General features: G+C 36.1%; 1 protein-coding gene across 1 annotated transcript in view; it reads right to left on the bottom strand.

The window, feature by feature from the left end:
- Positions 1-24,138, bottom strand: part of Agbl3 (AGBL carboxypeptidase 3) — a 71,428-nt gene that overhangs the window by 46,747 nt on the left and 543 nt on the right. The window contains exons 2-7 of the mRNA XM_026379911.2: positions 23,548-23,608; positions 22,240-22,425; positions 9,303-9,410; positions 6,851-6,989; positions 4,463-5,242; positions 262-424 (exon numbers count right to left, since the gene is read on the bottom strand). Of these exons, the coding sequence (XP_026235696.2) occupies positions 262-424; positions 4,463-5,242; positions 6,851-6,989; positions 9,303-9,410; positions 22,240-22,425; positions 23,548-23,608 (1,437 nt within the window). The remainder of the gene's footprint in view (positions 1-261; positions 425-4,462; positions 5,243-6,850; positions 6,990-9,302; positions 9,411-22,239; positions 22,426-23,547; positions 23,609-24,138) is intronic.

Here is a 24,138-nt window from a genome sequence, read left to right on the forward strand (position 1 = left end):
CTGATGAAAATGGTCAACAGAAGAAGCTTTGTAAAAGCCAAACATGGGGTATTAAGAGGGTGGGACTATGGGAATTTTTGACTTCTCATATTTTCAAACTGTTTGTCATGAACAATTCCACACAGTTATTTGTATGGTCAGCTGTATAAATCAGTCAAATGACTAACGAAAAGCAGGTTACTGAATAGGATCTTTTTATTTCATTGTCCTACATGGACAACATTTAGTAAAATAAAAATTAAAATCTTAAAAGATACTTACTTTATCTGGACAATTTTTACTCAGCATAAATGGGAAGATTCGTTGCTGTAAGTATAATGCTTTAGTTCTGTCACTACCATCACAGCCATACATGAAGATGTTCTCTTTCCTACTATGTCCATGTAGATCACAATATAAAATAACCTCTCGCTTCTCCATCAACCTACCAAAAAGAAAAAGAACAAATTACTAAATATTACCTCTGAATTTTCTTCTATGGGTACAATTCTGTATTTATAAATGTAAAATCCACATAAATACAGTTTCTTATATCATAAGCTTTCATTTTTTCTCTTTTCTTACCTATGCCACATATTATTATTAATATACACTTTAAAATATGTAATAAGTTCCTGTTTATTATATATAAAATCTGAATGCTGAAGACCTCCTCTCATAAGAAACTTACTCTCAAGACTTTCTCCCAGCAAGTTCTAGTCTATTGTTCTGGTTTTCTGTTATACTCAGAAAACAGGTCACTCCTGTTTTAGCTCATTACTTTTCACATTGATTCTGGAGGACTGGAATGTCTTCCCCTTTCATCTTTATAAATGTAACTGCTACCCACCCAATCCTTAGAAACCCTTCTCATGTTTCACTTCCTGCCTGACTAGCAGAGACCATCTATTTTTGTCTTTTCAAACTCCTATAGTGCTTTATTGGTAGCATTTCCTTGGCACTTGTCCAGAAAGGTTTCCATATTTTTGATATTTAAACTCATCAGGGATGGAGAATGCTTTTAATCTTCTAGAACAGCCCATAATAATTACCCAAACATTTCTTAAAAATTGAATGCCTGAGGCAACCCACGGGTGGGCGGGTCAGGCCCAGCAACCAGCCAAGTGACAGAGCAGCTACACGCGCCTACAGGGAATGCGGACCGGACCCACTAGGACAGGTCCGGAGGCCTGCTGAGGGGCAGGCCCGTCCCCTCCCCCAGTGTCTGCAAGGTAGGCGGGACTGTGACCACCGGCAGATGGGGCCCAGCGGCCTGCTGAGGGGCGGAGCCGGCCCCTCCCCCAGTGCCTGCAAGCTAGGGGAACCTGCGACCCATCGGGAGGTTATGCCCAGCAACCTACGGAGTGACACAGGTGCCCCTGGCGCCTGCTGGGTAGGCGGACCTTTGACCGATCAGCAGAGCAGACCTAGGGCCTGCCAGCGTGGAAGACGGATCACACTAATTGGAGGAGGATCACAGCCACTACCTGCCCTGCAAGGGTGATTTTTCAACTATACAAGATCAATATAAATAAATAGAGGGAAAATTTCAAAGACACAACAAGCAAGACTGTGGAAGCAACCTAGATGCCCTTCAATAGATGAATGAATAAAAAAAATGAGGCATTTATACACAATGGAGTATTACTCTGCATTAAAAAATGACAAAATCATAGAATTTGGTGGGAAATGGATGGCATTAGAGCAGATTATGCTAAGCGAAGCTAGCCAAACCCTAAAAAACAAATGCCAAATGTCTTCTTTGATATAAGGAGAGTAACTAAGAACAGACTAGGGAAGAAGAGCACGAGAAGAAGACCAACATTAAACAAGGATGAGAGGTGGGAGGGAAAGGGAGAGAGAAGGGAAATTGCATGGAAATGGAAGGAGACCCTCAGGGTTATACAAAATTACATACAAGAGGAAGTGAGGGGAAAGGGAAAAACAGTACAAGGGGGAGGAATGAATTACAGTAGTGGGGGTAGAGAGAGAAGAGGGGAGGGGAGGGGAGGGGAGGGGGATAGTAGAGGATAGGAAAGGCAGCAGAATACAACAGACATGAGTATATCAATATGTAAAGCAATGAAGTGTAACTGATGTGATTCTGCAAACTGTATACGGGGTAAAATGGGAGTTCATAACCCGCTTGAATCAAAATGTGAAATATGATATATCAAGAACTATGTAATGTTTTGAACAACCAACAATAAAAAAAAAAAAAGAAAAAAAAGAAAAAAATTGAATGCCTGAGAACCTGGTGTTGAAGCAAAATAATAGTTAATTCTTAATTAATGTGGTGGCTAAATATCATTCTGAGAAAAATGGTACCAAACTTTGAATTGAAAAATTCGGTAATAAATTTCTAACAAATATTTTAAAGAAATTATTATACATTCTGTAAGGGCACAATCATAACTTAGCACTCAATGATTTTAAAACAATAAAAAATAAAACTTTTGGGCGGGGATTGTGACTGAGTGGTAGAGCACTTGCCTAGCAAGTTTGAGGCCCTGGGTTTGATCCTCATCACCACATAAAAATAAATAAAATAAAGGTATTATGTCCAACTACAACTACAAAATAAATATTTAAAAAAATAAGACTCTCAAACTGACTAATGAAAATGACTAACAGAGAAAGCTTTTGAAAAATAAAAAAAGTGGTGTCATGAGCACTTTTCTCTTTTTCATATTTTCAGATCTTATATAGCATTATTATATTAATAAAATTAATAAAAATTAAACCATTTGTTGTTATATATGGAAGGATAAATACTAAAATATTAGCAGTAGTATTATAATTATATATTTATAACAAAACTATTAATATCTAAAATAAATTATTTAAAGCATTACTTTTAATAAAAACAATTCTCCTTTAAACTATAATAAAATTTTAAACTGAAATCTGTTATATATATTTATTAACTACCCTTTATCTCATTTGTTGCCAAATAAATTCTAATCGATAACATACCTTTGACAAAAAGCCACTGAAAGATCATTATAAGTTTTTAGAATACTAACTAGATAAGCATGAATACTAACTAGATAAGCATGATATGAAGTATGCTGTGCAATTTTAAACCCCAAATTCCTCATTTTAATGACTCTTTAGCTTTTTATACATGAGTCAAAAAACCCCTCTACTTTAAATAATCTATTCCTAAAGAAATATTATTACTTCAAAAGTAAAACAGGATATTAAGGTATCTTAACTTATATTAATTAAAATAATTTTAGAGAATAATTTAGATTTTTTTCTTATCCACAGGTAACTAAGATTCTGTATTTTATATTTTACTCAGATCTACTCTCTCTTATTCTAATATGCTTTAAATATACTTACTCTTAGATCTACTTACAGCTGGTTCACCTTTGCACACATATAGGACCAATTTCTTATTTTATTTACCTGCCTTTGATTAATTGCACTGAGGTATTTCTCTTCCTTAGAAGTCTGTCTGAAACTCACTGAATAGATTTCTGCCTGTTAACCTTCCTCAAAGGCAATCTAACAACTGACACATTTGTCCATAAAGACAAGCCAAGAGGTTATGGTATGTAATCCATCATGTGTCAGGCCAGGAAATTCAATTAACTTTTTTTCTTTTTGCACTTGACAAATCACATTGAATGCAATTAGAGCTCTCAATGTTCCAGTCCCTATTCTGAGCATATTAGTAAGAATCTTCTCATTTAGTTCTCTCAACTTTGAGGTAGTTACTCTTGTTTCATAGATGACAAAACTGAGACTTGGTTTTTTTAAATTGCATAGTTAGTAAATGATATAAATAGAGATTTCAATGTGATATGCTTATTCTGAAATCCCTGCTCTTAAACAAAAAAGTTAAGAGACTTTGAACTAGGAATGGGTGTTCTCTTACTCCAATAAATCTCTCTACTGTAGCCCATGTCTCTTCCTCATTGTTGTTACCATAATCCATCAAAGAATTCACCCAAATAATAAATAATTAAATGTTGTGTACATTTTACTCTTCTAGACTCTTTGGAAAATTTAAAGCTGATCAATTTTCCTAGGGGCAATTAAGATGACCTTCATGCAAGTTTAAATAACTATGAATCTCATAGTTAGACTCATTCAGCAATGTATGATCAACACAGTATCAGCTCTGTGAAATGTAGTTACTATTCACTTTTAAGGGATGCAAGGATCCCACTGTAAACATCACCACTACTGTTAGCTTTAGCAAGCAACCCTATTTGGGATATGCAAATGTAGCTATTATTTTCACAGAGTCATCAAAACATTCTGGGCTCTATTTCATTAATTTGAGGGAAAGATTTTCAATCCAGTGGCATAATGCCAGAAAATTATAAAATCAGTTGGGAAGAATGGGGATAAAATAAAATAGTTTCAAAGTCTCTTAAGAAAATTAAAGTAAAATTAATGGGATTGTGGGAGCAAAATTCTTGCTACCAAGTTTACAAGTTAAGCAGAGATAATCTGAGGCTCCTTTTACCTGTGGATCATGTTCCGTGTGTACCAAACAGAAGGAAAAGAGTCCTTCAGGAGGGAGGTGTAATTGCGGTTGAGGTCGCGCCCAGCTAGGGAGCACCGGTAGTTTCCCACAATGACACCATCTGGATTCAGCATGGGTACCACCTTGAAGATGAAAGTGTCCCGAAGCAACTGGGCATCACTTGAGTCTCCTAAAATATAATCTAGGAAGCCTTTCATGATCCAGGAGCTGTTGGTCTCACCCGGATGGACCCTTGCGGTCAGAATCACGGCCTTCCTCTTCCTGGAGTCCGAGTTCTTCAGGGGCGTGGTGATGGTCAACACGTACACCATGTTCCTGGCGAGCGTGTGGCACAGGACGCGGATTTTGCAGAACTTGGACCGAACTGGGTCATTATTGATGCCAGAAAGGTATTCTTGCAGGTTGGTGTAAGTGTAAGGGTAGCAGTGCGCAAAGTAGCAGGTGTCCTTGTTGTGTGGAAACTGGAATGTCCACGTGAGGGAGAAGAAGTGGCGGCCTTCCTGGCCCAGGTTGTTCTTGTAGTACCTGATCTGGTCTCCGATTCTCTGCCAGCCAACGTTGTGAGCCTTGGCCTCCTTTTCAGAATAGAAGAGTGGGCGCATACCCCGATTGTAAAGGCTAGCGGGCTTGGTGAAGTTGACAATGGTGAATCTGTAGACGGTTTCTGCTTGGGTGTTAGAGACTTGGAAATAATACCACTGGGTGTGCTTGTTTGTGAAGAGGTCAGGGCGCACAGTCAACTGGTACTCGTATTCTGCCCTAATACACAAGAAAGGAAGAGGGGAAACACATTAGAAGGTACAAATTAAATCTGAGTTTAAGTTAAATGAAGAAAATTATTTATTTTTATCTATCTTACATATCCACAGATTTTTTTTTTGTGGGATGCAATGTTTACTTAGGCTGTATTCAATAGCAAGTAACTTCAAAAGATAAAATTCTGAAATTTTCTTTCATTGGCTGAAAACCTGTTTCTGTGCTAATTCTAAGTCCTTTGTATTTCTTTGTGTTCAAGAGAGCACAATAAAAACACAGGCTTTTGAAAAATTATATATTTCCAAGTAATTGTTTTCTAGAAAATAAATGATTAATGAAGTATTGATAATAAGAAAACTCCATATGTCCTTCTTTGTTTTAGGCACATTTCTATTTTTAATTGATTTTTTTAAAAGATAAATCACAGGGGAATGCATTATAATTCTTATTACACACATAGAGCACAATTTTTCATATTTCTGGTTTTATATAAAGTATGTTCACACCAATTCGTAAGACACATTTCAATTCTAGGGATATGAAATGGTTTTCATTGAGACTGACTATATCACATAGATTCATTGATCATATGTAAGTTATAAAATTTGAATTCCTTCAGTACAATAACTTCTTTAGTACAAGGACTACATTTTACAACTAAGTGAATCCCAACTAAGTCACTGAAGATGATGTGAAATAAGGTTCTTCCAGCAAACTCATGGGCTTGATGTTCTGCCTCACTTGAGCCCAGGGCAATGGAGCTGCAGGACCATCTGAAATCTGGAGACAGGAAGAATGGAGCAATTTGGAGGCTGAGAATTGCCCTTCTATCTACATAAGGGCCCAGTCAGAAGGCATGGTCTATGAAGAAGTGGGCCTTCATCAGATTCTGAATCTGCAGGCACTTTGACTTTGGATTTCCCAGGCTCCAGAACTTGCTAAGGATCAAACCCAGGTCCTTTCTCAAGTTAGGCAAGCACTATACTACACCACCAGCCTAGAAAATGTTATTGTTAAGAGATGTTTAATTTTACCAAAATAGTATTCTACATTTAATGTAACAACTATATAATTTTATTTTTTTGTTTGAAAATATGAACTATTTTTTAAAATAGTAAGATTGCAAGTATTTTATTTGAATCATAATGAAATACAATTTATTCAATAAGTATTTATAAATAACATACTCTGGAAAAAAGATATAAAATTATATTCTAAATTTCCAAAATTTTAATGCTAATTTGTATTATAATTTAATTATTTATATTTTGATTAATCCTCATGTTGGAAGTATACTGAATATGAATTTTTAAAGTAGAAATAATAAAGAAAAATCTCTATTCTGATCTTTAGTATAAACAAGCTGCTTTTATTATAAGCAAATATTATTGGGATGTGTTACTCGAGAATATGGGATTTCTATTATGTAGTCAATGCTTTTTATTATTAAAGAAGAAAATACGATTATAGAAAAGTGTTAAATAAGGACAAAAATGTTTCACTGGGATATTGTTTATATCGCATGGTTAATTGGGACTTTTTTTTGTATACCTAATAAAAAAATAAATAGTTGATGGTCTAGTCCCTCAAATAAAAATTATTAAAACCTACACTTTGACTACCTTCTGTAGATTACCACTCTCAAACCTTGCTTCGAACATCAAAGTATTGTCACAGGTGTCAACAGGTGGCTTCAAGGGTGTTCGATTGCCCCCAACTCGGGAATACACAAAACAGGGCTCTTTGTAAGCTGATAAGAGAGAAGACCATGGAGACGTCAAGACATGACAAAAGTAGAGATGTCTAAAGTATGCGGACTATTCCACATAGAGTTTAGAAGTACACTTCTACTAATATGAAGATTGTAAATCTAAAGTAATTTGTTACCAATTTATATAGATTTGGATTGAAGTTAAGAGACTCTAAGAGTACTTAGAATAGAAAAGCAATACCTAAATTAAATTTACATATTAATCATATTAAAATATTCATTCCACTTCTGCTCATGATAGAGTAACTAGTCTTGAACTTTCCCTTTTACTGTAAATGACTGTAAAATATGAGTTCCTTCCATTACTTTGGACAATACAAAATAGTTAGAATAGAACTAACTACAGTTACTGAAAAGAAATAAAATATATGGAGTGAACCCATATTTAGCCCTGATTTTAAGCACAGGGGTACTTTCTGGTCCAAAGTTGGGGGAGGTTGCACTTAATAACATGACAGCTTTGTTGCGTTGAGGTAAGATTGCTTTTTTTTTTCTTTTTGAAGCTGCTGAAATTTGTAAGGCAGAGTAGAAGAAAGCTACATAGAGGGAGTCTAGAGGTTCCCCAGTCCTTCACTAAGGGTGTAGCTACAGGAAGGGTGAGACTTAGAAAGAAAGGAAGACGCACCACTGGGGGCTGAGACACCAGAGGGCATACAGTTTAGGAATACACTGGAATTCCAATGTATTCATGATGGAAATGTTTCCTAGAATACCCTGGGCATTCAATTGTAACTCCAGAAAGCCTGTACCCTAGGTATAAGCACCATGTTCAAAAGTAAGGTTAGGATAAGATTAAGAATAAGATAAAAATTAGTCTGCCTCGGTGTTCTACCACTGAGCTGTATTCTGAGCCCTTTTTATTTTCTATTTTGAGGCAAGGTCTCCCTAAATTGCTAAGGCTGTCCTCAAAATTATGATCCTCCTGCCTCGGCCTAGGATTATAGGTGCATGCCCTTATAAAGCGTGCATGCGCGCGCACGAGTACACACACACACACACACACACACACACACATGCGCGCGCGCCACAGTTGTTGGGGACTGCCTCTCCTAACAGCTAAGGGTTTCTACGGGTCTGGAAACCATTCTGTGCTCTTACCCATTCTGTGCTCAGACCCAGGAGACGTTTTGATGCTACTCTGTTGACAGTCCTATCTTGCTTCACCATCCCCCTTTAATTTCCCTTAATTCTGTCCACCCTTTTGTAAATTCATTAAATTTCAGTAAACTATCTTACATTACCCTATGTGTGCCATCTAATTCCTGGAGATACCCTTCACTGACTTGCCTATTGGATCTTATTTCAGTTATGTATGGGTATTACCAAGGGTTTAAAGGAGGTAACAATGAATATTGTTAACACTATAACAAAACTCATGACATTTTATTTATACCTTGTTCTAAATTATTGAGTAGATCAGGATTATTTTGTACTTGTTATGGATTTTATACTACGATTTCTGTTTCTAAGGCAGGTTAGCCATGTTAATATTTGAAATCAAATTTTTAAAAATCTGAAGTACTTCTCTCATTTCAATTATTTAAAAATATGAATGTAATCATGATTTCTAGATTTACTTACTATATAGGAAATGGCCCCTGTGAATTTCTCTTCATTTTGTTAAGATTTTAAAAATACATCACTAAGATATCAAATAGCAATGGTGAAATTGTTTAGGAACCCCATCATTCCTCACTTTAGTGCTTCAGGAACAGTACAGTTTAGAATATGGGATGAGACTTCTGTGTTTGATTATTAGCACTCTCTTATCATAAAAGCCAGACGGATTTTGCACTGATAGATCTCAAAGTGTAATATTGATTGTGAATGATATCCTGAGATATAGTCGTGGATAACAATATGGGGTGTTTTCTTCTTTTTCAAAGATGATAACACTAAGAAATGCATTGAACAGGTGTGCAATTAAAAGAAACCCATCTGAATGATTGCATGAATGTGAGCCACAGATGGCCAGTGAACAATAGTTGCAGAGCACACTAGATTTATCTTTGAAAACTTACATGAGGCAGAATTCATTCTAAATATAACTTTCTGTTCTAATGTTCAACATGAAGCCTTATTTTAAAGTAGCTGCATAAACTAGCACGTCTTCAAAAATATAATTAGTATAAATTGATATTTGAATCAAATATTTCAACCAATATTATGGGGACAGGGACTTTATAGCAATCTGAAATTTCTACTATTAACAGCAGAACAAATATAACTAAGACATTAACCAAGGTGTCCAATTATAATATATCACAGCAATGTGTTTCATTATGCGCTTACCATCTTCAGCCAGATAAACCACAGTGTCTTCCTTGGAGCTTGAATAAAGGGGTTCTATTTCTAGACCTGTTGGGATATATACTGGCTCAGGATAAAAAGGAGTCCAATCTGGAAGAAAGAGAGGGCACTCTTTGAATATTATTTCAAAATAAAGTGGGCAAATTATATTTTCAGATTATTAATTGATATATATATATATATACATATAGGCTAAAATGAAGCATTTTATTAAGGGGTAGATATTACCAAGGGTTCAAAGGAGGTAACAATGAACATTGTAACACTATAATAAAACCCATGACATTTTATTTATACCTTGTTCTAAATTATTGAGTAGATCAGGATGATTTTGTACGTGTTATGGATTTTATACTACAATTTCTGTTTCTCTTGAGCCCTTGATACCATTCTATTCCCCTCTAAGAGTCTTGTTCCACCTCTTATTCTTCCTGTCCCTGCACTCTAAGCCTCTTGGTTGATAATGGTGTCCTCTAAGCTTATGAACATATTACAGATTTTTTTGTACATTAAGTAAATTTGGGTCAGAATTTTTTCTACATGGATATTGTTATAGAACCAATTCTGTTTTTTTTAGTATATAATCTTTTTATTTTTTATTAGAGCTTTTCAATTATACATAGTAGTGAGTTCATCCTGACAAACGCATACATGCATGGAAGTCAATTTCAATTCATGATCCTCCTTTTCCCTCTTGTCCTCTCTCCCCTCTCCCATTCTCTTTCTTCTACTCTACTAGACTTCCTTTTACTTGTCTATAATTTGTATTGATTAGTCCTATATGTTATCCTATCCTTCCATCCTGCCTTCTTTTACTCTAGCTTCTTCCTATGAGAGAAAATATTTGATCTTTGAGTTCCTGAGTTTGGCTAATTTCGTTTAGCATGATATTCTTCCATTTCTATCAATTTACTGACAAATTCCATAATTTAATTCCTTTTTATGGCTGAGTAGAATTCTGTTATATATATATATATATATATTATAATATATATATATTATAAATGTATATAATAATGTGTATATATATATATATATATATATATATATATATACACACACACACACTACAGTTTCTTAATCCATCAATCTGGACATCTGGGTTGATTCCATAATTTAGCTATTATGAATTGTACTGCTATAAACATTGATGTGGTTGTGTCGCTGTAGTATGCTGATTTTAGATCTTTTGGGAAAATACTGTCATGGTATACAATCTTTTTTGATGTGTTGTTGACTAGTTTGTTAGTATTTTTCCAAGGATTTTGCATCAATATTATTATTGGCCTGTAGAGTTCTTGTAGTCTCTTTGACTTTGGGTTATGACACCAATTCTTGAAAAGACGTTTCTTGCCCCCATTAGATTGCTTTGGTGCTTTTATTAAAATCCATTTAATCAAGATTGTGTTGGTCTATTTCTAAACTTTTTATTCTGTTCCAATGATGTATTAACATTTTTGTCAATTATTTGTGCTATTAAAAAAATCTACCAAAATATACTTCTATTCATTGCTTACATGGTGAGAAAGAACTCAAATATGTAAACAAAACATTTACTAGGAATTACATTTATGAAAAGCAAAACAAAGAAATACCGCTCACTGATTTATCACAAAGGAAATAACATATTGGTTAAGAAATATTGCATTGCCAGTATGCAGGTGTCCCACTCACGTCCCCTTCCTACCACTCGTCTTTCTGTCCCCTTTTAGCTTTTCAATAATGCATTTACTTCCTTATTTTCCTTGATAGTTTTACCACCCAAGTGTTCATATATATTCATGTGTGCAATATAGTTTAGATATAAAACTATAGTTTTTTCTACTTTTGAACTTTACATAAGTCAAACCCCATACTATTCTTCTGTGCCTTCCTCCATGATAATATTTATGAAATCTATCCACATTGTGGCAATTCGCTATATATTGTCCAGTTTCTTTGCTATATGTCATTGTCTAAGTATACTACAATATTATCATTTTTACTTGATTGGGTTGTTTCAGTTAGGGCTATAATGAACAGTGGTGCTATGAACAGCTTCATATATATTCCTTGGAGTACCTGTGCTCATAATTCTTTGGGGTATATACTTGGGAGTAAAAATTCTAGGTAGAAGTATGTATATCTTCAACTTCAGCAAATAATGCTAAGCTGTCATCCAAATTGTTCATCTTAATTTATACATCTGCCATCAGATGATGAAAGTTCTATTTGCTCTACATCATCACTATTGCTTAGTATATGTGAAATTTAACCTTCTAATATGCCTATGGAACAACACTCCGCCTTACTAACAATCAGGTAAATGTAAATTAAAAACACAATGAGACACCACTTCATTATAAGATTGAGTACCACTGTTTCATGTTTATTGGACATTTGGATATCATTCTTGTTATGTGCCTATTAGACTCTCTTGCCCAATTTCCTGAAGGGTTGCCTTTTACTTATTCCTTGTGGAAATACTTTCTAAAAATGACCTTTTTGCCCAGGTGTAATTTTGGTTGTCAACGTGACCGGATTGAGAGATCCTAGAGAATGGTAAGACACACTTTTGGTGTGCCTGTGAGGGTGCTTCACAGATGATCATCATGTAAGTCAGCAAACTGGGTGGGAAGACTCGCCAAATGTGGGTGGCACTGTGCAGTAGGCAGGGGGCCTAGATAGAACAGAAGCAGAATGGGGAAGCTTGTTCTGGCCTGCAGCTGACTCTTCTTAAGTGCTGCTTTTATTGCTGCTACCCCCTCAATCATGAACATCACACTCCAGATTTCTTAGGGCATCAGTGACTCTCCAGGGGCATTATGGGCCTTGAGTCTTGGATTGGAGCTATATCACTGAGTTCTCTTGTCTGAGGCTTCCAGTTTCCTGGACTGAGTAGCTACTGGTTTCCACTCTACTCTCTCCTGTCTGCAGGTGGCCATTGTGTCCATGATTCAGCCTCCGATCATGATCCAGTCTAAGAAATTCCCTTATAATTATACATACTGGGAAAGTTTTTGTGGTGCTGGCTTGGGGAGAGTAACAGCAACCTCTACAAAAACTCTACCCAGACAATCCACCCACTCTTCCTTTGGAATGAGAGGCTTAATCTTTAATAGGACACTGATAAAAATAGCTTCATTGGGGGAGGGAAACAATGGGAAAAAAAGTACTACCATTGAGTGAGGGGCTGGCATAGGTGCCATTTTCTGTTTCTATGTTTGCCTATTCTTTTTTTTTTTTTTAATAGACTTTACTTTTTTTTTTTTTAAAGAGAGAGTGAGAGAGGAGAGAGAGAGAGAGAGAGAGAGAATTTTTTAATATTTTTTTTTTAGTTTTCGGCGGACACAACATCTTTGTTGGTATGTGGTGCTGAGGATCGAACCCGGGCCGCACGCATGCCAGGCGAGCGTGCTACCGCTTGAGCCACATCCCCAGCCCTCTATGTTTGCCTATTCTTGACATTCCATATAGATGGAATTACATTTGGCCCTTTGTGTCTGGCTTCTCTTAGCATGGTGTTTTCAAAGTTCACTTGTCTTGTAGCATATATCAGTACTTCATTCCTTTTTATGGCCAGTTAATATTCCATCATGCGACAAACCACATTTGTTTATTCATTCATGTGTTGATGGAAATTTGGATTTTTCCATGTTATTTGCTATTACAAATAATGCTATTAACATTTGTGTGCAGTTTTTTCTTTGGGCATATGTTTTCACTTCTCTTGGGTAGACCTAGTAATAGAAATGCTGAGTCTCTGACTTTAACTCTTGACTTTCTGAGGCAATGCCAACCTCTTCCAATTTCCTTACATCCTCACCAACATTTGTTAGTTATCTGGCTTTTTGATTCTAGTCATCTTAGCTGATTTAAAGTTGTATCTCAATGTTGTATTAGTTTGTACTTCTCTGATGACTGAAGATGTTGAACATGTTTTCATGTGTTTATTGGCCATTTGTTTATCTTCTCTGGAGAAATGTTTTATTGGAACCTCTGCACGTTTAAAACAATTTTTTTTAAGTTGTAGATAAACACAATACCTTTGTTTTATTTATTATTATGTGGTGCCAAGGATTGAACCCAGTGCCTCATGAAAGCTAGGCACGCATTCTACCACTGAGCTACAACCCCAGCCTGCTTTGCACATTTTTAAGTTGAATTGTTTGTCTTTTGATTTTTGAGTTGGAAGTGTCTTTAATATATTGTAGATACAAGTCCTTTGTTAGATACATAATTCACAGTTTTTAATTCTATGGGTTGTATTTTCATTTGTTTGATAATTTCCTTGGAAGCATAAACACTTTCAGTTTTAATGAAGTCTAATTTATCTGTTTTTTTGTCCTTGTTCTTGTTTTGATGTTTTACCTAAAACTCACTACCAAATTCGGAGTCGGGAAGATTTTCCTGTTTCCTTCTATAAGTTTTATAGTTTTGATCCACTTTGAATTAATTTCTGCATATGTTTTAGTTAATAAGGGTTGAACTTCATTTTCTTTCCTTTGCATGTGACTATATATCAACTTGTCCCAGAAGCAGCTGTTGAAAAGACTTTCTTATTGAATAATCTTGTCATTCTTGTCAACAATCATTTGTCCACAGACACATGGATTTATTTCTGGATGTTTAATGTAATTTTATAGGTACAGGGAATCAAACCTGGGGTCTTATGCATGCTAGGCAAGCACTCTGCCACTGAGCTACATCCCAAGTCCCCTTGCCCTTTACATTTTTTTTTTTTTTTAATTTTGAGACAAGGTCTTGCTAAGTTGCCTAGGATGACCTTGAACTTGTAATCCTCTTGCCTCAGCCTCCCAAATTATTCAAGTTATTCTATATGTCTACCCTCATGACAGTATCACACTGTTGGTTTTTAGTAAGTTCTGAAATCATGAAGGGATGATTCCTTAAATTTTTTTTCAAGTTTTAATTTTTTACAGAGCTATTCAGGGTTTTTAAATTTTCCATATAAGTTTTAGGATTCACATGGCTATTCTACAAGATAGCCAGTTGGTATCTAATGGGAATTTCATTTAATCTGTAGATCAATTTGGTAAGGACTACCACTGTAACCTAGGAAGTCTTCTGACCCATGAATATGGAATATTGATCCATCTATTTATTAGATTTTTAGATCTTTATTTTTTTAGCAATGATCTTTAGTTTTTAGAATATAAGTTTTGCACTCTTTTCTTTAATTCTAGTTATTTTATTCTTTGATTTTCTTTAAAGTAGAATTGTTTTAAGTTCATTTTAGGGCTGTTCATTATAAGAGTATAGAAAAATAATCGAGTTTTGCTCATCAACCTTGTGTTTTGCAACCTGGCTGAACTCACTAGTTCTAAATAAGTTTTGTTTAGTGAATTCTTTAGGATTCTCTATATCCAACAATGTCCCATGGCTCATAGCCCATAGCGTCCCTGCTGCTGCTGAACTCAACAAGTCCTGCAAGGCCTGATGTGCTTCCTGCTGGGCTCCCTGTCAGTGGTGCTTATCCACACAGGCCAGGAGTCATGTCCCCCTGTGATCCACAAATCCAGTGCTCCCAGTGCTGTAGCTAGAGCCTCTTCTAGTTGTGCTTGCCTCTGTGGATACTGCCAACAATGGAGCTTGCCTTCAGACACATCACTTGTACTCCACACCCCTGGTGTCACTACTCTGATTGCCAAAGGTCCCCACTGCCAATAACGCCTGCCCCTGCAGGGCCTGAGCATACCTCACCCACATTCTGTGTCCTCCAGCACTGCCCCTGCTACCAGCAGACTTCTGGCTGTGACTGGTGAACAGTGCTTACTCCTCTGGGTCCTAAAGTCATACGCTACTGGCCATCAACACTACAAACTACAAACTTGAGCTATTTCATAAATACCTGTACTCTAAACCACTGAGCACCTGTAGATACTGCTAACATTGATTATAGCTAAAGAATCCACATGGAGATTGCACCACTGTGCCCACTCAGAACCAAAACCAATGTACCACACCCAACCAACACCCAATGACTGTCTGTAGGAAAAAGCCTTTCCCTATGAAAGCTAATCTACAAATTTAGTTCAGACAACTGATGTAACAGATGTGTAGAGAACAATCTAAACACACAAGAAGCATGGAAAAGCAAAGAAACATGATACTGCTGAAGGAACATACTAATTCCCCAGAAAAAGACTCTCCAGTAAAGGGTATCTATCAAATGCCTAAAAAGGAATTTAAAATAATGATCCCAAGGAAACTTGGTGAGATGCAAGAGAATACAAACACATAATTCAATGAAATAAGCCAAACAATTCATGATCAGGATGAGAAATTCAACAAAAATAAAATAAAAAGTCAAACAGAAATCTTGGAACTAAAGAACTCAATAAATTTAAAAATACATTTTAAAAATACCTCAACAATAGATTAGATCAAGTAGAAGAAAGAATTTCTGAACATGAAGATGAGTCATTTGAAATAACTTAGACAAAAACAGAATGAAGAAAGCCTATGAGATTTATGGGACACCATCCAATGATTAAATTTTTGAATTATCAATATTTCCAAAGGAAAAGAGGAAGAAAAAGCTTAATAGGTTTAATAAACTATTTGCCTTAATAACAAAATCATAGCTGAAAACTTGCCAGATCTTGGGAAAGAAAGGAAAATTAATCACAGAAGACCCAAAGAATACCAAATAGATTTGACCAAAAAAAGTCCTCTCTGTTAAAAGTACATAAATTGCTAATTCTAAAATCAGCAAGAGGAAAGAGGCAAGTCACATTTAAGAGAACCTCTATTAGACTAACAGCAGGTTTCTCAGCCTCATAGGCCAGGAGGAAATAGGATGGCATATTCAAACTTAAAAAAGAAAAAGCAAAACAAAAATGAAAAGCTGTTTCTCAAAAATAAAGGAAAAAATAATACTTTCTAAAACATGCAAAAACTGAAGGGATTTGTCATCACTAGACCAGCTTTATAAAACATCTTTCAAGGACTCCTATATCCAGAAGCCAAAAGACTGTATTACCATCATGAAAACACACACACAAAAAAAAGAATAAAATTCACAGGTGAAGCAGATACACAAGTAAAAAAGAGAACCAAAACTGTACAGAAAACCACCAAGTCATAAAGGGGGGGGGAGGTGCGCATGTATGCAGAGAGGAATAAATTGTAATAATCAAAACTATCAGAAAACAATGAACAAATTCCCCAATTAAAAGATATACTCTGTGCATGAATAATATGTCAAAATATACTCTACCATCATTTATATCTAAACAGAACAACAACAACAACAACAAAACAACAAAAAGATATAGACCGGATGAATAGGAAAAAAAAAAGACACAATGATATGCTACCTAAAAGAAAAAGAAATTCACTTTATTAGTAAAGCTACACTATAGAAGTGATCCTTCTAAAAGGAAAAAAAATATATATATGCATATGGAAACCAAAAGAGAGCAGGAGTAGCTATGCTTACATCAGATAAAACAGACTTTAAGTCAAAAACTTTTTTTAAAAGACAAAGAAGGTTACCATATAATGATTAAGTATTCAATTAAACAAGAGGGAACAATAATTACACACATATATGCATCCAATGCTAGAGCACGTAATTATTATGTATAGAAAACATTATTAGATCTAAAGGGAAAGATAGACTACAATGTAATAATATTTGGGGACTTCATCCCCTAGTTTTCAACAATGGACAGGTCATCCAAATGAAAAATCAGCAAAGAAACATCAGACTTAAACTATACCATAGAACATGGACTAACAGGTATTTACAGAACATGTCGTTCAAGAGCTACAGAATTCAATTCTTTTCGTCAACATATGGAGCATCCTCCAGCATAACCACATGTTAGGTTACAAAGGATCATTAGAAGATATTTATGAACAGCTACACACCATCAAAATGGAAAACCTAGAGGAAATGGAAAATTTTCTGGAAATATAGCAAACTAAAATTACAACTTGAATATATTGAAAACCTGAATTGACCAATAGTGAGCTATGAGAATAAGTCAGTGGAAAGAAAAAAAAAGTCTCCCAAGAAGAAAAGTCAGGACCCTCATGGCTTTACTGTCAAATTCTAGAAAACATTTAAAGAAGAACTAATACCAATTCTTCTCAACCTATTTCAAAAAAAACAAAAAGGAGGAAACCTCAACAAACTCCTTCTATAAGGCCAGCACTACCCTGACACTAAAATCAGTCAAAAACACCGTAACAACAACAAAAACTAGAGACCAATATACCCCTGATGAGCACAGATGCAGAAAGCCTCAACAAAATATTAGAGAAAATGAATCCAATAGCATGTTCAAATGAGATTTATTCCAGAGATATAAGAGTGGTTCGATATATGCAAATCAATAAACATAATTCAGCTCATCAGTAAGTCTGAAGGACAAAGACCATGTGATAGACATAGAAAATCCGTTTGATAAATTTCAATATCCCTCCATGATAAAAACTCTTAACAATAGGCACAGAAGGAACATACTTCAACAGGACAGAGGACACACGACAAATTCACAGGCAACATTATGCTAAATAGGGGAAAGCTGAAAGCCTCGATGCTAAAATTTGGAACAAAGCAAGTATGCCAATGTTTGCACTCCCATTAACACTATGCTGGAAGTCTTAGTTAGGGAAGAGGAAAAAGAGAAAGAAAGGAAGGCAGGTAGGAAGGAAGGGGCATCTAAAATGGAAAGGAGGAAGTTAAATGATCTCTGTTTGCCGATGACATGATCTTATGTATAGAAAACCCTCAGGACCACCAAAAAACTGTTGGAACCGATAAACAAATTTAGTAATGCTGCAGGAAACAAAATCAAAATAGAAAAAAAAATAGTGTTTTTAAAAATCAAGAAAGCATCCCATTCAAAAGTTTTTTTTTGCAAAAAATTTAATTATCTAGAAATAAGTTTAAGAAAGTAAAAGATCTCTACGAAATTATAAAACATTGATATAAGAAATTAGAGAGGACATATAAAATAAAGACAACCCATACTCATTGGTAAGAATATTGTTAAAATGTCCCTGTTTCCCAAAGTGATCTGCAGATTCAATGCAATCTCCATCAAAATACCAATGTCATTCTTTAGAGAACTAGAAAAAAAAATCACAAAATTCATGTAGAACCACAAAAGAACCCCAAAAGCTGAAGCAATCCTTAGTGAAAAGAAGAAAGCTGGAGACATCACAATACTTCAAAACATGCTACAAAGTGACAATAATCAAAATCATATAACATGAATAAAAACAGAGACCAATGGAAGAGATTCGAAAATCCAGAAATTAACCTACCTATTTATAGTCAACTGAATGTTGTTAAAGGTACTGAGAACATACACTGGAGAAAGAAAAATTTCTTCAATAAAAGGTGCTTGGGAAACTCAACATATATATGGCGAAGAATAAGACTAGATCCTTGTCTCTTACCACATATAGAAATCAGCTCAAAAGAAATATGAAAATACTGGAAGACAACAGGGCACATACTTTGAGACAGTATCCTTTGATCAGAAATTCACTCACAAAATGCATTTTTATATGTCTGCATTAGGACACACATAAAATGATGTTCCTGTGGTTTAATTGGCAAAGACTGAAAACATCTAAAATTCATTAATAAGGTACCAGTTAAAGAAATTATGATTAGATGAATTTAATGAAATCTAACATACCAATTATAAAAGAGAAACTAGTATATATTAACTGATAGGAAAAGACTGTCAAGAAGGGTGACTGTGTAGGACATTAATTTGTAGCTGGGCTGGAAAAGATCCATTTTTATCCCTGGGGAAGTCTGGATGTCTAGCTTTAACTTTTGGCCAAGATAAGGACATGACAAGCTGTTTCAAGTTGCAACTCCTCTGGTAATCCTACACAGCAAGTTTGCATACTGATGGTTTTCATTTGGCTGAACTAGTTAGACAGCTTGGCTTGATGACATGATTACAGAGGCACAAAAACCCAGCTGGGAACTTTTGCTTTGAGATCTTATCACAAAGATGCTGCTATTTCAGTCTTCAAATCAGTGTGTGTGTGTGTGTGTGTGTATGTGTGTGAATGTGTGTATGTGTGTGTGTATGTGTGTGTGTGGGGGGGTGTAATGACCCTGTGGAGCATGCGTCAGGCTATCCTTTGGACCCCAACATTTGCCAGAAGCCTCTTATCTTGCTGCACCATATCCTCTACCTTTAAATAAAAGGTATATTTGAGTGGAACTCTATGTAGAGTCCTCTGTTGTCCTTTCAAATATCCAAATTTGTGAAATCTTCACAGAAGTGAAATGAAAATAGTAAGGTCCAAAGTAATAGGCAGGACTGTGGGGAATATGCTTTCTGAAATGGTAGCAAGTCAAGTGGAGAAAGCTGTGAGGGACACCCAGGAGCAAATTCTGATTCCTCCTAGATGAGGATGCAGTGGCTGTGGCAGCTGGCTTGAGAACCAGTGGATCTTGCAAATATTTCAGGACACACACTGTGAGGGAAGAGCAGCATCACACAAACCCGGAAGGTCAAGGGTTGTGTTTTCTCTCATATGTGGAAGCTAGAGAGGAAAAACTCAAGGTGGGAGGGATCTCATGAAAAGCAAAGGGAGATCAGAGAATGGAGGAAAGAAAGGGACCAGGGTGGGGGAGGAGTAGGGAAGTGCTGGGGATGACACTGGCCCAATTACATTGTTATATTGTGTGCATGTACTGATGGGTACAATGAATCCCACCATTATGTATGACTGTAATGTACCCACAAAAATATTTGGAAAAAATTTTAAAATGTTGTCTATTAAAAAACGAAAACAAAACCAAGAGCAGTGGCACAGCTCCAAGTGAAGCTTTCGTCCAGCTTGACTCTGTCTTACACAGACAGTGTCACCAGTATCTGTGACCTCAAACCTGCCTCTGAGGATCTTGGGAAACTGATGGTGTGAGAGGCTGTACCAGCACCTGCCTGTGTAGTACTACACCTTCACTCAGGGTGAAGACTGGGCTCCTAGAGCCCAGAGTCTAAGATATCCAAAATATAGCACCATAGAATCTATCACTCTTAAAATAATATTTTGGTAAGGAAATGTATTTGGGATTAATAGAAGAGGCCAGAAATTAGACTGCTCTAATTTGAAGGAGTGGCCATCTCTTACGTACCAGGAGAGTAGACACTTTCTATGTCCTGAACCACAGATAGTGACTCTCCTAGCTGTGGGCAAAATGAAGGCTGAAAATGAGGGCCAGGAAATGTAAGGGACAGACAGGTGTGCTGAGGATGCCAAAGTGGAGCTCCTAGTTAGATGGGGAGAAAACAACTGAGTGGAATGGGCACAGGAGCTGGGGATGCTTGGAACATGGCATGATGGAGTCTTGCTTCTCTTTTCCTGTGGGGTCTCTTCTGCTTTTGTTTTCTCGTCACAGCTACAGAAGAGAAATTAGAAGTCACACTAGAAGCAGGAGGGATTTTCTTTTCCTGATCCTTTTTCATTTCTACTGCCACAGATATGTAATGTGGAGGCTGTGAAATAAAAGTGAAGTATAAAAAGAAGGGCTTGTGGGAAGGTCCAAAGTGGCACAGCAGCATTTTCTCTGCTGGGTTTTTAAAAATTTATCTCCCTGGTTTGGGAGCAAAAAGGAAGAAGGGGCTATTGGAGGAGGGGTGGGAATAATGGGGCTGAAGGGAGAAAAAGAGAGCAATGTTCACACTCCAGAAGAGAAATATATACCCACCTACAGCTAGCTACAAGATCATTGTAAAAAAGTGATGCATGTAAGTACTAATAAGCACAAATTCTTTAATATATTTTTAACTTTTGGAATTCTTAGAAATTAACTTTGTCCTCTCTGAACAAAAATCATTGTTCTTTTTCCTTCTTTGTCCCTTTTTCCATCTATCCATCTATTTACCCATCCATCCATCCATCCACCTACCTACCTACCTACTCACCTACCTACCAACCAGAAAATAAAAGGGGAAAACTAGTTTTTAAGGACTCCTAAAAAATTTTAAGTAGGCACCAAAAGCAGTTTTAAATTTTATACACCAATGAATGTCCTTATGAGCATGCAATAAACAACGAAAGGAGAAACACAGCGGCAGTGGGAAGGCGCAGAACAATGGGAATGTTCCCATCACACCTCTGTGGATTGGGGACAAAGGATCTGTCCCTTTCCAAGATGTTTTTCACATCTCTCTGTGGTTATGGGACATAAGGTTCTGGCTCTTTCTAAGAGTGAAAAATCAATTTGGGAACACATACTACAGGAACACAAATTCACCCTGAAGTATGTACTCTTCAGTTCCATAAACATCCACTAAAGAAGAGAAGAAAGTAGGAAAGGAAAGAAAAAGAGACAAAGGGGAACAACAAAATAGAAAATGAAAGAGGAACAGAAATGGGGAAAGGTAAAAGGACAGGAAGAGGCCAAAGAAGATAAACTAAGAAGAAAGGACATCCAGAGGGGGAAAGAGAAAGGGAACAAAAAGGAGCGGGACTGTAGCTCACAGCCATTCTGGTGGACTCCCTGGGAGCTGGCTGTGATGAGACAGTCATGCTGTTTGGAATTGTTTAGAATGACTAAAGCTGTGGCACATATTTTAAGCCCCTCTATTTAAGCACATGTGGTGTGAAACACTTGAAATGTGACTAAACTGAACTGAGATGTCTGTAAGTATAAATGCACACCAGATTTGGAAGTCTTTGTATAAAAAGAAGGAAAGTGAAATATTTTGGATATATTTAGGCTAAGTATAATGTATTTTAAAAATTAATTTTACTTTTTTTACCCTTATAAACATAGCAACTAGAAAGTTTAAAATTACATCTAGGGCTCATATTACATTTCTGTTGGAATGCACTGTTCCAACACTGTCACATTTTAATGATTTTAATCAAGGCTGATGAAGTAGGCTTGCTAATGTCTGAACCCCCCAAGCTGCTAAAAACATACCAATATGCTGGACTTTTTCATCAATGACCTCACAGTGGTAAGGCCACCGTGTTGGGCTCAGGGGCCCAGAAGAAGAGACACCATATAAATCCCGTGGTTCACGAAGGCGTGGCACCCATCTCCCCAGCTGATATTCCAAGAGTATTTGTGTGGTCCGAGGGAAGAATGGGTCACCAAAAGAATTGGCTGAGAAAAAGATTCAAACACAACCAGGAGTGACAAGAAGGAAAACACCAATTCTTACGATGTTTTACATAGTTCCTTTTTTCTTTCTAACACTATTCAATTTATGGATATTTGTGGATATCATTAGTACTAACAATTATGACTTTTTTTAAATAAAAGCACTAATGAAATTTTGTGACAACTGATCTTCACAGAAGCCAAAAAAAATATTGTCAATTTGTATGCTATCAAATTATTCTCGCCACTACCCTCCATACATCTGGTTCTTGCAGCTCTCCTAGCACTTCATCAACCACTTCATCAACCACTTCATCCATGGGTTAAATACACTCTGGGACTACAATTCCTCACTGCTTCCTGCAATTATGTTCTCAAAGGTTGCTAGTGATCTCTCAGTCACAGTCCCACCCCCCCAGTTTTCATTCTAGGGTCCCCATGTGGCAAGCCCCCTGAACACACTGGGGCCACTCCTAGCAGGCAGTGCAGTGGCCCTGTCTCTAACTGTGTGGCATCGATTTACTGAGAAGCTCCCCTTAAGCCATTTCCTTCCTTAATGATACTTCAGAAACTTGACAACTAGTCTCTAACTAGGAACTTGCCAGTGAAATGACCCAAATAAGGCTCCCTCTCCACTCTAACCAATCAAGTGTTTTCTTTGCCTTGCTTCTGCATTCACCCTGTGAAAGCCTTCCCCTCACACCCCTTAGGTGGAGCCCCAAACCACTTGCAGTGTTCCGCTGCCTGATTTTTTTGTGAATTGCTGTTTGTTCAAATGAACTCTTTTTAAAAATTTAATGTGGCAAATTTTATCTTTTAACAATAGGTTTCACCCAAATTGGAACAAAACGGCAAATCTTAAGTCCTTTATAAATGAATCATGGCTTTCATTTCATTTCTTTTACTATTTTCTAACATAAACCAGGTTTACCTAAAATGATCCCCAAAAGCTTAATCTCCAAAAGATGCTTATAAAAGTGTATACAACAGTTCTCATTTCTGTCTCCTACTCACCAGAATAAAAATTCTCTATTTTACCCAATCTGACTTTCTTAGTTTCTTCACTTTTTATCTACTCAATGTCTTATGATAAAAGGGAGGAAAAATATATGGATAAGTTCAAACCTGTCAATAGTGTACACTGACGAATATCTTCACTTACAAATTTCATAAATGTTTCTTCATCCTAAAACAAGAGAATTTTTAAATTAAAAAAAAAACAATTTCTAAATCCAGAATTTTTTTTTTTTACATCTATCTTAGTCCATGGGATTGAGTACATGCCTTTAATGTTTAATAATAAGGAAATTAAAGATTTATTATGGGTTACTGGTCTCAAAGCAGTATCTCAAATACCCTGGAAATATAAAGTTTGCATCTTTATTCCTCCTCTTCCCTTGGGAATGGCAACAATGACCACAGGGAAAGAATAAAGGCTGAAGTTCAAAGGTACTTGGTAAACTTGGGAACACAATTTAAATTAAGATTAACAACTAAAAGAAACAGAAAACCATGGACTAAGAGGTTATACTTTATTTGGGGGAGCTAACTTTTACATAATTTTTTACTATAATAAAATTTAAAAGGAATATCTCAGAAATGTGTACAAGGATCAGACAAAATATTTTTAAACACTACATTTCTCTCCCATTTCCTTCTTCCATATTCTTTCTTTTGTGATATCATAGACACATTAAACCTATCCGGGTTCTAGCA

Source organism: Urocitellus parryii, chromosome 3 (genome assembly GCF_045843805.1).
Source record: "Urocitellus parryii isolate mUroPar1 chromosome 3, mUroPar1.hap1, whole genome shotgun sequence".
Classification (NCBI taxonomy): Eukaryota; Metazoa; Chordata; class Mammalia; order Rodentia; family Sciuridae; genus Urocitellus; species Urocitellus parryii.